Source organism: Pseudopodoces humilis, chromosome 9 (genome assembly GCF_049639895.1).
Source record: "Pseudopodoces humilis isolate 2021_Gansu_Grassland_sample_001 chromosome 9, ASM4963989v1, whole genome shotgun sequence".
Taxonomy (NCBI): domain Eukaryota; kingdom Metazoa; phylum Chordata; class Aves; order Passeriformes; family Paridae; genus Pseudopodoces; species Pseudopodoces humilis.
The window spans coordinates 15,039,513-15,056,547 of NC_142208.1; the positions used below are offsets into that span (position 1 = coordinate 15,039,513).

Consider the following 17,035-nt stretch of genomic DNA (forward strand, 5'->3'; position numbering starts at 1 on the left):
TTTAAACTGATCAGAAAATGATTGCTAGGCTCTAAAGGGCTGGAAAAATATAAAAGACTAAGAACATGAGGAAAAACAAGCAATTTCAATGTCAGCTTTTAGAAACCTTACCACCTAACATTTTTAGGGACTGCATATGAAAGAGAAAGACAGTAAGTAGTGGGAACTATTTCCATGAGGAAACAGAAGTACAAGCTAATAATGAAACAGAATCTTCAAACTCAATTTGAGATTGTTGGTTAACACAATGAATGTTAGACTGTATGAATGAAGACTGTAAAAAAGTCACTGTGTAATGTCACTTTTTGTACACTGAACCTGAAAAAAGTGACTTCCGTTACTGAAAAGAACACAACACACAGCCATTTATGATGCCATTTTAAGAAAGCAGCAATTGAAACATTACATTCACCCACCTTCTGACCCAGGTTCTCAAAGACACTGGTTGTTCATTTCACAGACACAGGAAAGTACAAGTCTGGTTCACTGGTCTGATTCAGCTCAAATATTATCACTGCTAGATAAAGTCTACAGTATTTAAGCTCAAAGTCCAGTAACTAACCAGGTCAAATGAATTTATGGACTCACTAGACCTAGTTTCCTACCAAGCAGTGTTTTCTGGGACCGACTTAGTTTTTCAGAATATTTGCTTTATTTGCAGAGGAAAATCATTAGGCACATCCTCAGCAACCAATATCCTCTCAGTCCTAACCAGGATGTCAGCTGCTTTTTAATTCTATGTTTGATCCTGTAGTCCTGTGTCCAAAATGCTCAAGTATATCTTTCAAAATCTATCTTAAGTGTCACTTATCATCTGATCCATTCCAGCATGATGCCTTGTCTCCTATCTGTATATGGTGTCTCCCAAATAAAATTCACAGCAAGCATGATGCATTAGATGAAAAGGAATATATTAGAAATGAAGATGAAGAGACTGAAAATTTTTATTTACAGAAATAAGTATTTACAGTTTTTATTTACAGAAATAACTGTATTTTGTGCAACATGATTCTTACCTCCAGGGAAAGTTCTCGAGCCTGCTTAAAGACTTCCAAATCCTCCTGTGTAACAGTGTCCTTGCTTCCCAACAGAAATACATCCGTATTTTCTTGTTTGATGCTTAGTTTGATTTCAGTATCTGTTATTTAAAACCAGCAAAAAGTTTATTCACAGACATGAAGGTTACAAGTGCATTAGCAAAGTGATACTACTGAACAGAATTGCAACTATGGCTGTTATGAACTCCCCATTTTAACCAAATTTAGGATTAATAAGTAAAGGAAGTGAATCCTTCACACCCCCCCCCCCTTCTTGTTTTGTAGCTTGCTGCTGAATGAGCTATTTTTTGATACTTGTTTGTCTGTCTGTATAAGCTTTTATAGTCCAGATCTACTAAATTAGTTTTGAACCTCATGAAATGGAGCATATTTTATAGCTAGAACTATGCCACCTGATAAATTCCAGTACACTCTGGAAGGTAAAAATAAACACAAGAGAAAAAAAGTTGCACTTAAAACTTGAAGATTAATACTAAGCTAAGCCTGTATTCAAACATTATAAATTAAATGCATTCCTTTCTTAAATAAAAGTAATAAAAAGGTAGTTCACAGCAGTACAGATCAAGTGTTGTGGAGACTGTAGTATGATGGAACTGTTCATGAAAAAGCAATGGAGCAGAGGGAAATGAATTGAAATGCCCACCGTTATAAGCACTGACAGCACAATCATGATGACAGCACTACTGCCACAGGAACGGCAGGGGAAGAACAAGGAAGTAGCATGACAAGTGGCTACTCATGCGGTACTACACAGCCATAAGCAACATTATGAAGGCATTTGGGGCTCCTAGTGTCACTACAGATGCAAAAAAAATTAAATAAATAAAAAAGTGGTGTGGTATTAGTCAGGAAAAAAAAAACACAACCAAAAATGTTTTGGAGATTTAGTCAGCATTAGATAAAAGGTCAAAGTTTTGTTGTTTTTGTATGAAAGTGAAGTAAGAACAAGAGAAATAGCTAAGACCTATGTGATAAGAATTTTGGTTTTGGACGGGACGCAGATTTGGTTGGCGCTTCGACCTTTGCTTACCATCATCCTGATCAGGTTTAATCCTTCCGTCTGTCAAGCTCCCCTTCCCTGGTGAGGGGGTCCCCATCTGAGGGGTCATTTTATACTTTAATCTGCCTAGAATCCTGTGCTTTTTAAAGAAAGCTGTTCTCTTGAGGTGAGCAATTGCTTTAAAAGCATGTCCTCTAGACACACCCCATCCAGAGGCACAGGCATGAGACATAAACCTACTCCTAACCCTGTTCTTTCCATAGAAATGACTATTAGATGTTGATGTGGAAGATAATTCTGGTTTACTACACAAATGCTTGTGGGGTGCATAGCTTGGGTGATCCTTTTTTCGAGACTGTTCCTGAGTGGTATAGATATGAGAGAGTCCATCAAAGAGTCCCTTTAGCTGACTGCTACTAGGAAGGCTACTAAAGGAGGGTATGCTTGACTGACTGGAAGAACTTTGGGGAGTGTTAGAAGAAGTGGAAGTGCTGGATTTTTGAGAACTGGGGCTCTGACCAGAGATGGGGATTGGGGGTAGAAGTGAAGAAGGTGGAGGTTTTAGCTTTTGTGTGGTACCTGTAGCCAACACAAGAGAAGTGCATGACTGTTTCTGAGAGACCTTTTTCCTTGGACGATAGTGCTTTGAAAAGTCTATTATTTCACCTCGTGATCTGCGACCATCAGGTGATGGTGTAAAGAACTTAGTAAGGCCATCAATGAGACCTTTGGTTTTCTTGTTAACTTTAAGTGTAGAGGCAGATATGTAGGTGGAGGTGGTGGTGATTTTGGTGGTGGCACCAGGCCGAGTGGGGTCTGTAACAGGCAATCTGCTGCTTGAATCCTTCACAGATGCAGCATGACCAGATGAAGGTGTGGTACAGACTTTAGTCTTTTGACCCCTACCAGGTGACCCCCTTCCTGTGAATGCATTCACGGATCCTTCATCACTGGTTACAGACCTATGCAAAAATTTGAAAAATAAAAAAAATCAGCAATCAAAATTTTTACTATCAAATAGAACTATAGTTTACACAAGTTACTTAGGCCACTGTACTTAAAAATCTTTAAAGAAATTTAAAGACATACACACTTTGGAAATACATTTCCCACTATGACATAACAACCGTCTTTTTTTCCCCTTCTCCTTTTTATTCCCTCTCCCCTCTTTTCTTTAAGATAGTCCACAGTATATATATATGTGCTGGCATAGCAAGATCTCTCAAGTATACAGCCTTCTCACATCCTTTTAGGCATAGCCAAAGTGGGATTCTTTGGAAAAAATACCATTACACCATGTTTGTACAACAACTGCTCCATCGCCATAGAGTTTATTGTACACACAGAGGAGAGAAATGCTTTCAGTGTTAATATGATATCAAAACAATTAACTTCAGACTACATTTGTTTAAACTGTAGAAAAGTCTATTAATCCTTTAAAGCAATACAGTCAATCTCCAAGAAACAGCTATTTTTTTTCCCACACTCGTGTTGGATTACACATGAAAACGTGGCAGTAAAAGTTACCACCAAAGATCTAAAAGCCAAATGAGATATTTTATTAAGAGCATTACAACAAAACTAAAGAAATAGACTTTTTAGAAATTCTAAAAATAGCAAAAAACAAAAATAGCAAAGGAAAGGAAAGAGCAAGACTATAACCAAGGTGCCTTTGCAGAAAAGCCATGAACTAATCAGGCCTAACATGGGAGGTGTTGGGAAAAAACAGAGTGGTGCATCTTATTTAATCGCTAGGAAGAAAATGGGCATACCGAAAGCCATGGTTTATGAGAGCAGAACTACAGGCTTAACTAGTTGCTAATAACTGAAGAGAAGAATTACACTGCAGAGTAGTATATTCTAGCATATAAAAACAGAACTTCTGAAAATATCTGCAGTAAAAGATATAGTTATCAGGACACACAATCAAATTATAAAGCCAAACAAAGCTACACAGTTGTATCACATGCTTTCATTCATTCCCTTTTCCATCCTGCTCTTTGAAGTTAGCTCATTTACTTTGCAGCAGAAAGTTTTCTTCCACAGATTTTTTTCCCTCTAAATTGAGATACTGAAGTAATTAATTGCAACAGGTTATTTCTAATTAGGGATTCAACAGCCTAGGGCTACCATCTGGTTTACTGACCTCCAATGGCCCACCAGCTTAAGAACTAGCCCCTTTTCCACCCACACATCCTTAAATTTGGTTAGTTCCTACAAGGCAACAAAACCAGAAACTTCTAAGTCTTTTGAATCCATTGGTGTCATATGCATAAGTCTACCACAAGACCTATTCTCAGTACCAGATGCGGCAACCACCAGCAGTGCCAGAGGCCAACACACACCTGGTTTAAGTTAATCTTACACAGTAATTTACCTGTCAAGGGCTTCCTACAGACAGTCAACAGGCAAAAAATTATTCCAGTACCACTGGACAGATTTTCTTTGTACTGTGCAAGGACTAAATGGCATTGGCTAGCCTTCCTGTATTTCATGTGACCACACACTTTTTATGTTTGACACTATTGTCTTCCATACTCCACAATCACTTTTAAATAGGACTTCATGCAGAAGAGTCTCTTCTCTTAATATATCTCCAGCCACTATTTTTCCAAAACAAGATTACTTTGTTTTTATATATAGGACACTGAAGTAATAGAAATGTGCTGGCAGTACTGCAAATATTTATTTTACAAGGAGCTTCCCAAGTATTCCTGTAACATGCCCATACAGCTCATGTGCTACAAAGAAAACCTTTATGAAAATATTAATAATCTATATATAATACTAAAAGAACTTCTGTATCCTTTAGTATGATATTCACTTTAAAAGTTGCAGCTCAGAATCTCAACAGCAAAACATAACAGGAAAACCCTCATAACATTTCCAGTTTTTCTATTGGAAGATGGAGGGGGGAGGACATTGCTGCTAAATCCACCCATTGGGAACCCAAACCAAAGGCATGTCTGTAGAGAAGTAAGATGGCAGGACTGTATTAGAACCAGTCCTGGTTCTGGTCAGGGCAGGGTTAATTTTTGCAGTAGCCAGGGGGAACAAGTCCAAGACCTTGAGGTTATTCTGGGCAGGGAAAGGGAGTCTCTTCCAAGGAAGTAGGGGTTCTTTCCATTTGGGTAAGCAGGGAGCAGCTGGGTAACACCATTGCAAATAATCACCTGTGAATTGTTTTCCCCATCTTGTACACTTTGTTATGGTATTGTAGCTGTTACTGTTTGTTTTCTTATCTCACTGCTGTTTCCAGTAAATTGTTCTTATCTCAACCTGGATCTCTACTTTTTGTGCCTTCAATTCTCTCCTCTGGCCACCGGCAAAGGGAGGGGGAAGCAATCGAGCAGCCCATGGTTTGGAGAGTCTCAGCAGTAGCACTAAGCTGGGGAGTACCACTCCTGAACCACAAGAGAGCCCAAACCTCCAGCTGAAGGTTTATGTGTTTTCAAAGGGTAAAACCAGAGATACAACAAAAGCCCAAGGCATAGCTAGAGATATAGGGAATATTTTTATTATGCACACAAATTGATATATAGAAATCTCAATGACCTTCAAATTCCTAAGCTATTTATTCAGGAGGAGAATGGAGAAGTACAATGTTTTGCCCAATCTAACAGCATGGTCTCATCAGCCAGTACAACTACATCTTTTACTTTCATGTAGTGTCACACTTTATTCCTGTCCTGAACTACTTTCCTAGAGCAACATACACTGAACTTCAGGACATGAACCAAAAAAGCAAGATGAAAGATCCTGGCAGAGAGAAAGGCAAAAGAGAATACAGCAAGATGCACAGCATCAAGTACATCAACTTGACTAGTGCACTATACTGTAAGTACTTTTCCTTCTATTTTCACATGTGGGCTCCACTGGCTTAAAAAAAATCCTTGTTTTGCCAAATGCAAAGTCCTACAACATCTCCCATGCAAGTCTGAATAATATAATACAGGTTTTTAGATTGTAGAGAAGAATGTCACAATGTGCAGAATGAGTAGTTGGTATAGTCAGAAAGCTTTTCAGCTGCTCAGTTGACATAGCCAAACAGTTAAATAATATTTAAATGGGGTGGGAGAATAGGTGTAAGTGGATAGGAACATGTGAGGGAGAGCAACATGCTACTGTAGCTGACACAGAATCTGTTCCTGTTTAACACTAAGTGTCATGTCAACTCAGTATTTAAACACTACTTAAACAATCATCTAACCAAGACTTACAATGTCCAACTACAGTGTTTCCTGGGAAGACAGATGCTAAAAAAAATTACAGCACACTCTTGTTTTAGGTAAACACAGTCCTGAGAAGCAAGAGGAACTGCAATCTCTTCTCCTAGTAATTGGTGGCAGCCCAACAGCAGAATTCAAGTAATAATCTTTTCCAGAGTATCACTGAAACCAGAACTTCTCTATTACTTGTATAGTTTGGAATAGGCTTTGTGAGCTGATATTAACTAATAAAGTAATTTTTATACAGTTTCCAAACAGCTCTTTGAGCAGAACCGTCTCCTGAAGTTCTATATAAGTAGATTGATATTATCTACTTTGTATTCTGTAGGTATTTCAATTATTTGAAATTAAACTTAAAAGACAGCTGCAGCATATGTTATTATACAGAAGTTTATTTGCATCTGCTATAGGTACAATTTTTGATAAAAACTTACAGGATCTGAAAACATTAGATTACCTTTTATCACCTTCTGACATGACACTAAGAGCACCTACTATAATTTAGAAGTTATTGAACATTGGGCTGAAAGGCACATACAAAATCACTCGTTATCTATTTTTCCCAATTTGAAATAGAGTTAAAATCTGTGCTTAAACCTGTATCAAACTCTTATCTGACTACATTCTCAGAAACATCTAAAGAAACAAAAAAACCAAGAGAAACTTACAACATTCGTTGCTTTAATTTATTTTTCGGTCGTCCAATAGGTTTTGCATATCGTCTCCTTATTTGCGCAGCCTTCTCATGAAGCAGCTTTCTCCCTTTCTTCTTTGGTCTACAGACCTGGCAAATCCACATCCCTACAAAAAGGAAAGAGAGTTTAGTTGCACACAGTTTATCTAATCTGTACTGCAGGTGTGTACCAAGAAACATACCAAGTATATACAAGGTCAGCAAATTATCTCTTGAACAGGACATAGGGAAGGGAAAGTGGACAAAACAAGTGATTCTCTACCCATACTCTGAGATTTTTAAAAGCAAATGCTCATGGAAAGGAGGAAACAAGAGGCAACAAGGATCACAGAAAAGATTATGAGCAATTAGCTTCCTAGAAGAATTTCTGTTCTAGCTTGTCTCTCCTTATACTACCTAGATCCTTCTCCAGACACAATTAAGACAGGGTAGAAAATTTACATGTGTGTTACAAAGCCACTAGGGTAGAGCGTACTAAAGAATATACTACATAACACCTAGCTATATTTGTTTTAATACACAACTTTAACTTAGCATCCTTTTAATGTTAGGAAGCGAGGTCTAAACATTAATTGTAAATAAGGCTGGGGACTGGGAGGGGAGGAACTGAAGAAAGTCTTTAATGTAACTTTAAGATTAAATAGGAAAAGCCATAAAGATGTAAGAACAAAAGTGAGAGGTGCCATAGGTCAGAAATATAGAGATTAAAGCACCTGAAGACACACATATTTTGTTTTGTTTGCCTGTTCTTCCAATTACTCTTACAAAAGGCATGAAGAAGAGTCTCTTCTACATATTCCAAGGACTTCTTTGTCAGTGGGTATACTCCAAACATTTAACCAACCTTTCTAAAATTTCACCTTCAATAAACTGCGCAACAACTCATTATACAGTGAATTCATCTGGTCAACTATATGCAGACCTTTATTATTATCCTGAGGAAAAAACCCTCATATAATGACAAATAAAATTGCCTTTGATATCAATAAAATCATACTATTTATCATCGAAAACAAAAATAAAAATAGCATGCTCAAGAGGTTTTGGTCACTTAATACAAGATTGAATATGGAAGTATTTCTATGGAAAGGATTTTTAAGATCACCTTTTGGCATTCGGGATAGTGGTGGGTCACAGCATTCCATGTGGAACCCTCTATCACAGGAGTCGCAAAAAAGCATGTTATCCTGGGGAGGCAGGGATGGTGGGGAGAAAAGGAAAAGGGAAAAAAAAACTTAATACAGGATTGCTTGAAGCTGTACATCAATTATTTGCATTTGGACATGTGCTAATTATAAAGCTACTATAAACAAAGAAAAGTCAAGTAACCCTGAACAAGTCTAACTTACTGCATTTTTGCCTTGGATCCTACACGCACTGCATGTCTTGCATTCAATACACTGCCACCTCAAGGCCTTCACATTTGTTGTTAACTCAGGACAGAATTTCAAACATGATGGATGTCCTAAAAAACACCAAAATGTTATTAAGAGCTTGAGATTTAAGACTGGTTAGATTGATTTTGAAGTTCAGCAGGATGCAGCCAGCACCACCAGAGCCCTGCAAGGACCAGCTGCTTTCAGAATTTTGCAACACATTACTTTAAACATCTACTTCATACAAATATACAGAATAGTTGTCATGAAAACCATTCATGAAGACAGGCACAAAATTGACTTCTACTGTAACTGACACCAGTGAATGGCCTACATAAGCACATAGAACTGAAATTTCTATTTTCACTAGGTTATTTCCATAGCATATTAAACTGTCAGTGGTTCTGAAAAAAGTATATTCATAAACTTGACCACACTTCCCTTTCTTAGCAGTGCAAAATAAACAAGAAACCTTTAGATAAAATTGCATTTGTTATTTTTATAACTATACTAAGTATCTACCAGAGATACTGAACAGCTAAACTATATGCCTTTTTAATTTCAACTTATTACTTAATTATACACAAAGAACAATTTCAGAGTAATAAAAAGGGAAAAAATGAATCTGGCAACTGGCATAAGGAAAAGATACTGCAATAGAAGGTTTAAAATTGAGGGGGTGGGTGCCGAGTAGTTGAACTACTTCCCACAAAACACAAAATTTCCTCGGCAGGACCATCCTCGTTTCGCAGCAGCTTTGAAGGCCCAAATGACTTTTCCAATTAACAGAAGATACCAGACAACTGAACACATCCAACACCTTAGGCAATACTGGCAGTGATTTTTTCATGTCTTCAACAACCTTGGAGAGTACGCTTAATCCAGAAAAGATAAAAGCACTCCTATATAGGAAAGGATAAGCCTTCCCAGGGAAACACTTTATGATAGTATTATATTCAGAGATTATCTATCAAGAACATAAACACAGAAGCTGTCAGAGAGATAAGAATCCCTGATGCCATGCTGCACTTATAGACGGCTGCAGTGATGTGGCACGCATCAAAGGTGCTTTCTTCTCACTGTCAAGAGTTGGGATGAGTGCTTTCTTCTAGGTAATGGTGTAGTCACAGTGATTCAGACTTTCTCCAGGACTGAGCTAAAACACCACAAATAAAATCACAATCTAATCTATGTGCATTTGCTATTCTTGTCTTCTAATGGACTGAGACATGAATGGCGAAGACTGATGGAATGCAACAGCCACCTGAGTGAAAATTTCAGATTTTACTTCCTTTTATTCTACTTATCCAAGGCTTAAACCACTTTATTATTAGACTTTGAAATACAACTTGAATTGTGCATTTTCTCAAAATAAAATGCAGGGAAATAATCTATTAGTAAAGAGCAAAGAATAATCAATTCAATAAATTCAGAGTTTCAGAAAGATTGAAAAAGTATAACCATTTGATTCTTAGGATACATTTTAAGATATACTAACATTTTTTGTGGTTAAAATTGAGTACGCACTTTCAAGAACGTGACAAATATATTATAACTGCAGAGATGAGTTCAATGAGACACTGTTCCCTTCAATGAAACCCCCTAGAGAGGCTAATATTAATAATCAATATCACATAAAGGCTTATTTTATCAACTATGACTTAACAACTCCATTAACACATTAAAGTGTAGTCATAAATCAATCACCTCCATGTAAGTATATTTAATTTCATTTATCTACCCTGCACAGAAGTGATTTATTTCAAGGAGCAAGTAATTTGCAGTTAAAATTGTTGATTTTAAATTTAAGTAAATAACTGTGATGTGTTAATATATGAAACATCCATTCTCACTGGTTGGTAGCTACTGGTTGAACAAATTAAGTATAACTGTGTTACTTTATATCTCTTATCTACCAATGGAACATTTCTCATTCAAGCAATTACACAGCTTAATACATTTCTTTAAGCACTAGATTTTATTATCAGACAAAAATTCAAGAGAAATATTCCACTGATATTAAACATGAAGATTCTGCCTGCAATTCCAAATCCCTGAGCCACAGGAAATTAGCACTGGAAGGGTGAAAATGGGAAACATCACTATGTATTTGCCATGTTTTTTCGCTGTCTTTTCTAGGTATGCACTAGAAGAGACAGCCCAGAAACTTTTAGATTTCAATATACCATATGGCATTGTTCTTAAATAGCTGGTAATACTTAAACTATTCATTTTAGACACAAATGGACAGAGTGCAAATATAATAATAACATGTATAGGGTAATGCCTATCAGACATTAAGTGGTAACCAACAAGTTTCAATTTTAAAAGGAATTCTGCTAAACTACAGTCACAGCAGTAATACAGATTTTGTAGTTTAACAGATTTCTGTAGTCAGTTGATGTTACTGTGCCCTTCACTGATTTTTCAGCTAGTTTTTTTTTTAATTTGAGAGTTGAAGGAAAGCATGTTTTGGGCTTCCAAATTTGCAATACTTCAGCTCTAACTAATCTAAACTGAAATTAAAAACATACTATCTTTTCCATATCTAAAAGCTGATAAAACTCCAAATAGTTTCCAACACTAGTTTGAAGTGTTTAAACTGGTAATTTCTCATGGTTCCACCATGTGACTTTCTTTTAAAACTCAGCAGCATCAATATTTTAATGTATCAAACAAGTTTATGAGATTACCAGAACTTTAAACCTTTGCAGGCTGGAAACTTTCACCAGGAATACATACTAGGCCTATTTTAAAATGAAACACCTCAAAATTCGTTCATCCGTGTTAGCAGTTAAGATCTGTGATACACTGACATGGCAGAAATAGGCAAGATCAGGAAGTCAAAAGTGAGGGTCTCATTCGTTTGTGACTGAAGGCAATTTCTTTAACCCACCCACTTTTGTGTCTTCCTCACAAAGCTGAGCCTTTTTTATTCATTAAAGGATTTGATGGAAAACTTAGTCTTTTAAAAGAACAAGCATTAGATAAGTGACTAAAATTAAACACAGTGCTAAATTAGTTATGCTAATATCTTCAGTTATTTTTAACACAAATCCTGGGAACTACTGTGTAAGATAATTCACCAAAAAAAAACCCCTCAACATGTGTCAGATAATCTTTTAGGAAGAAAGAGTTATCATTATTTAGGGAGACTTCAGCTATGAGCAGAGATGGTCACTGCACCTGTCTTGGGGATATACCAATTTTTTTCCATCTGCAGGAATGATCATTTGCAGTTCATTTGATCCAACTAGCCCAATATCCTTACACAGACAGCAATAATTAAGACAATTTCTATATTCTATTATTACTAAAGCATACCCTAAATCTCATTTAGAACACAATCTCTGCCCAGTTCTTTCCAAACATTTTCTGTCCCTATTCCTCTTCACCTGAGTCCAGCATCTCTGCTGCTCTACTCTTCAGCCTTCTCTACCCATCTTTGATCAGTAACCCTCCTCCCTCCTCAGGGTAACATGAAATTTGAAAGGAGAGTACCCAAACCATTCAACTTTTTGTTATTTCCACCCGCTTTTAAAGAATATTTATTATAATTCGCCAGTCACTCAATTTTTTCCCTCCTCATTCTACAACTTCAAACCCTTATAAAAGTCTGGCAGCAGCAGCTCTTTAATTGCTTCAGCACATCTTGTTTGGAAAAATAGAAGCAAAATTTGATTCCAGTTCTCAAGTGTATTGATTTTTCAAAATCAAGAGATAGGGAAGAAAAAGCAGGAGAGGAAAAAAAGCAACACAAAACCCAACCAAAATCAAGAGGAACTATGTCTGCTTTTGTAATGGGATTTGTTTTCTCACATCTGACATCCCTCATCTTACTTCTTGAGAAAATCCTCTGTGCAACTGACATAGCAGTGCATTTCATTTCCACTACCCAAATACATTTTCCTCCCAAATACCACAAAAATGTGCAGTTATCCAGCTAGTTTCTGCTTTCAGAATGCAGAAGCACTACCTGAAAAAATAAAAGCAACTTGACACATAAACAAAAAGGGAAAACAGACATGCCAGTAGTGGGCACTGCAATTTAATCTCTGAACAACTGAACAATTTGCTTGCTGTGCACAACATGCAATTTCTTTTCTATTTGTTAGACAGCAAGACCAGCTTTGAGATACACTGCAATGTGCAAAAATTACAAATCCAATTATAATAAAACTCCACTTGAGTGAAGTTTTGTTATTTATAAACTGCACTGAAATTGGTTTTTATTTTAGTTAGGCATCAGTAGCTAAAGTTTAACCATCCAGCAAACTGATTGGCAGTTTCAACATTTCATTCCTGATATCTAATACATCTGAGGAACTAATTAAAGATAATTTAGTCTTAATGAGGCAGAGAGAATGTATTGGTGTTAATTCAAATAGAAGATGATCCATGAAAGTCAAGACTTCCAGTTCTAAAATGTCTTAAGACCCACCAGGGAATTATTACACAACACAAGAGTAGCTGATATCTAAGCTCACCTGATTAATGTAAACTCTGTGCACCAGAGTCTAACCAGGTATTTTGGAACTATCAGAAAACAGGTTTGAAAATAGAGGAGACCTATAAACCACTAAAGGAAGATAATTTAAAATTTATGCAGTTTGCTGGTGCATACTGGGTTAAAAAAGTAACTGTCTTATTTCAGGGAGTAATAATTGTCTAAAATATACTAAAAAAAAGAAATACACTGGCTAAAATACAAAGCAACTATCAGGGTGACAGATTGAGAAGCAGACAATCAGTAACATATCCTGATTAACTGAAAACATGTTTTTATTCATACTGTTTTGTTTTTACTTGAATACTGATGTAGTCTGACCTGGGTACTGCCGTAGCTACCATCAGCATACCTACAAAATGATGATGCTCATGGACTCCAGATTCACAGAATCACAGAATATCAGAGCTGGAAGGGACTTGCAAGGATCATTGAGTCCAACTCCTGGCCCTTTGCAGGAGATCCCCAAGAGTCACACCATGTGCCTTGAGAGCATGGTCCAAACACTTCTTGAGCTTTGTCAGCCTTGGTGCAGTGACCAGTGCCCTGGGGAGCCTGTTCTAGTGCACAACCACCCTCTGGGTGAAGAAGCTTTTCCTAAACCTCCCTGCCACAAGTTCAGGCTGTTCCCTCGGGCCCCAGCACTGGTCACCACAGAGAAGAGAAACACCTGCATTAGGAACAGCCACAGTCTGCAAGAGCTGCTGCAACACACAGGAGTAAAGTACATGCAAGCAGGAGTGTCATTGTCCTGTGCCTGACAAGAAACAGGCTGCCCACCTGATGTGGCACATTACCTGAAATATTATCCAAATTCCCTCTTGAGTAACAGAGTAATTTTATTAAAAATGAACTGGATACACAAGATATGCAGCAGCAAAGACTGCTACATGATCTTTATTACTATGATTATTCCTCAGCTTCTGAAATGTTGCCAATCTGTGCAAGCAAAATTCTTGATCATCATTTGATGTCACGTTGCAAAACTGAGTTTTCAGGGCCAATATAGATCCCAAACAATAATTCTGAATTCTTATATTGTAAAAGTGTGGTTTCCCCTCAATTCACTCAGCAGATCTATACGTTGACATAAAGATAAATTCATACCTCTCACTTGTAATTATCCTAATTATACAGATGACAAAATTCTAGTTTAAAACAGAAAAAATCCCAAAAACCAAACCAACAAACAAAACCAAGAAAAACAACAACAAACTCTTTCACCCTCCTGGGTTCAGTTCTCGATATAGGTTTGTTCAAAGAGAGGTTAAGGTTCAAAAGTTTAAAGTATTTTTAAAAGACATATTAAAACAAACATTTCTAATATTTGTAAACTCAGCCAACTTACCACTGCTGCCACAATCTGCACAAGACAAGAGCTCTTCTGGCTTTTTTTCACGATTTGATTCTTTTGTTCCCAAGCAAAAGCTACATATCGGGATGGGATCAGCTCGTGGCTAGATTTAAAAATAAACAGACAGTTAGCTAGCATAAAAACCCCAAACCAAAACCCAACAGCCTCCTTGGCTTTTACTTGGTACTCTGTTGTACCATATATTAATTGCCAAGGCAAAGTCCACTTTACTAACTTTGTTAGTTAACAAACTTTGTTACTAACAAAGATTTTATCTTCACATATTCCATTTCAGTCAGCCCATAATAAACTACCCTGTGTATTAATCCATGTAAATGTCTCCAACACAAGAGTAGTGTTAACAAAAACAAGGAAAAATTACAGCTTGGGACACAATTCTTGCACACACAATTGCAACTCCAGAACACAATCACTTGTTCCTCATATGTAACAATGCTAAAAGATCAATATGCAAATTAGTCTTTGTTACAGATGAATATATTTTTCTTTACACAAGAAAATAAACTTACTAAAAATTCTCCAATTCAAGACATATTTTATTATTTGGAAATCCAATACAATTCATACCCCTCTCTGAAACTACCATTTTAGGGTAAAAGCACTGGATTTAACAGATCAAGAGTTATCCATGTCAGTCTGATGAGTCCCATCAGCTTTGATACATAATAAAAAACATGCATATCTTTCAGTGTCTGGGAGCAATACACAGAGCCCTTCAGGGAATTACTTCAGTAGTGATATAAATTAATTTCCCATCTTCCTTATCAATTACATGACAAACTATCAGAGAATAAATATATATTATATAGTTTTTGCACTACATTTTAGAGCTTTAACAAAAACTCTGATCTGCAACATCCAAAATATTAATGTATTAATGACTAAGCAGAAGTCTCTGCTCTGTAAAGAGGTCTGTAACAAATAAAATTATGTGCAACTATTTCTCCCAAATGGGATAGTCAAATAACAGATTACCTTCTAGCAGAGACTATTACAATAACTCAGATTAAAATGGTTTCTTTCGCAAGTTTGCAGATTCAGGTAGGCAATGCTGTTGGTTTAACATACCAAAGCGATCACTTATTGGCTTTACCTTCATTTTCCATTTCCTCTTTATGCTACAATACTTTGAAAGCTGGCAGGCTATCTTCACTTGACATATAAATCTGTGTTCCATTACAGATCTGGGAAGTGGGGAATGCTTGTTTTTAAGGGTATTCTTGTGAAGGAATTAGTTCCATGGTGATGCGCCCTTTTATCTCAACACAATATAACACAGAAATATTGAAACTACTCTTATGTAATTAAGCCTTATGATCATTTTAAGTCAAGCAGCATGAAGAATACTGACACCAGGAAGGTAAGTTTGTCCTAGCCACAGAAGAGGACCATACAAATGTAATTCCATATAAACATACCCCGAGTGCTGCACCTTTTCTGAAAATTTAGTCCTCAGAAGGTCTGCTTACTGTTTAACTCTTCATAATCCAATTACTGAAATACTGACATACTTGTATACCCCAAACAATATACATAAAAGATAAACAGAGCTGAACTTTTAATAAGTAAAATGTGTGTTCTCTTCCATCATCTACAAAAGGGAGCTGCTGTAACCTTCTTATAACCAATAGGAACAAACGTCATCTGCAGTCTTCTGTCTAACTAAGGGCTCCAATATGGATTATATGGTTAGCTGAAATATGAAATTGCTACTTGGATAAAAATAATCATTTAAGCTATAAAACAGACAGCTTTCAAAAATGGTCATGCTTAAAAAAAAAAAGCATTATTGGTGTTGTCAGTTTTAGAAGGATGACATGGAATGACATCAGTAGTTCTATAGGTGGGAAGGGCTATACCAATTACATGCAGGACTTTTCACTTGTTAAAAACAACATATATATAAATAAGATAAAATAGAATTATTTAGTTACTATTCTTGCCAGTCAGATATAATTGAACAGATCTTTCCCATCATTTTGCTTTTATCAGATATGTCACTGGAGCAAAATGGTATTGACAAAAACCCAAAATACTTAAACTATGCCAATAATCAGCAGCAAAAAAAAAGGGTCCAGAGCTATTCAAACAGATTTTGCATCATTGTGTGGACATTTCTTAACTGCTACTTAAAGTTTAATACAGATAATTTTAAAAGACAGATTATTCTTTTAGTGGAATCCAGTAAGAATCTCCTCTTGGCAACCATTCTCTTTCCCTTCGATGTAACAGTGCTTTAGTAATTTCAAAAAGGCTTGCGCTGATAAATAATTTACAAAGCTTCACATATCATTCAAATCCAGGTCCACAATCTCATCTATCTTTCCAAGATATTTTTTTTGCTCTAGGAAAAGACATGGCCATTAGCCAACATTCATTTACTTCCCTATTTCAAACATGGCCCCACACCACCCCCCCTTTTTTTTCTGAAGGTAAAATAAAGGACAAAGGTTGTTGGCAGTTCAGGGCTACAAAGACTGATGTTCCCATACCAAAACTAATCACAAAGAGCTTGGAAATCCTATTACTTCATATACAAGTTTCCAAGAAACTTACAGGCTCCAGTATATTCTTTGAAGCCATTTACATTCAAAACTGCATTACAGGGTCTGTTCTCTGAACTACTGAAAGTTAAGACTATACACACACACTCCTGTCAGCACAGTAAACAAGACATAATTTCAATTTGCTTCAGCTTGCACAGTTGAAGCAAACCTGAATTCATACTGGTAGTATTAACTCCGGCTCACAACTGTCTCAATTAGCATAAATTAAGGGGGTTTGGGGCTAATTTTT

General features: G+C 36.5%; 1 protein-coding gene across 7 annotated transcripts in view; it reads right to left on the minus strand.

Moving 5' to 3' along the window:
- Positions 1-17,035, minus strand: part of KAT6B (lysine acetyltransferase 6B) — a 121,979-nt gene that overhangs the window by 41,475 nt on the left and 63,469 nt on the right. For 5 of the 7 annotated variants that reach the window (XM_088059314.1, XM_088059316.1, XM_005520515.3 and 2 more), the window contains 6 exons: positions 14,213-14,321; positions 8,331-8,446; positions 8,087-8,168; positions 6,956-7,088; positions 2,089-3,020; positions 1,017-1,138 (listed from right to left, as the gene is read on the minus strand). In XM_088059314.1, coding sequence (XP_087915440.1) covers positions 1,017-1,138; positions 2,089-3,020; positions 6,956-7,088; positions 8,087-8,168; positions 8,331-8,446; positions 14,213-14,321 — 1,494 coding nt within the window. The remainder of the gene's footprint in view (positions 1-1,016; positions 1,139-2,088; positions 3,021-6,955; positions 7,089-8,086; positions 8,169-8,330; positions 8,447-14,212; positions 14,322-17,035) is intronic. The other 2 variants (XM_014250286.2, XM_014250285.2) reach the window with 2 other exon arrangements.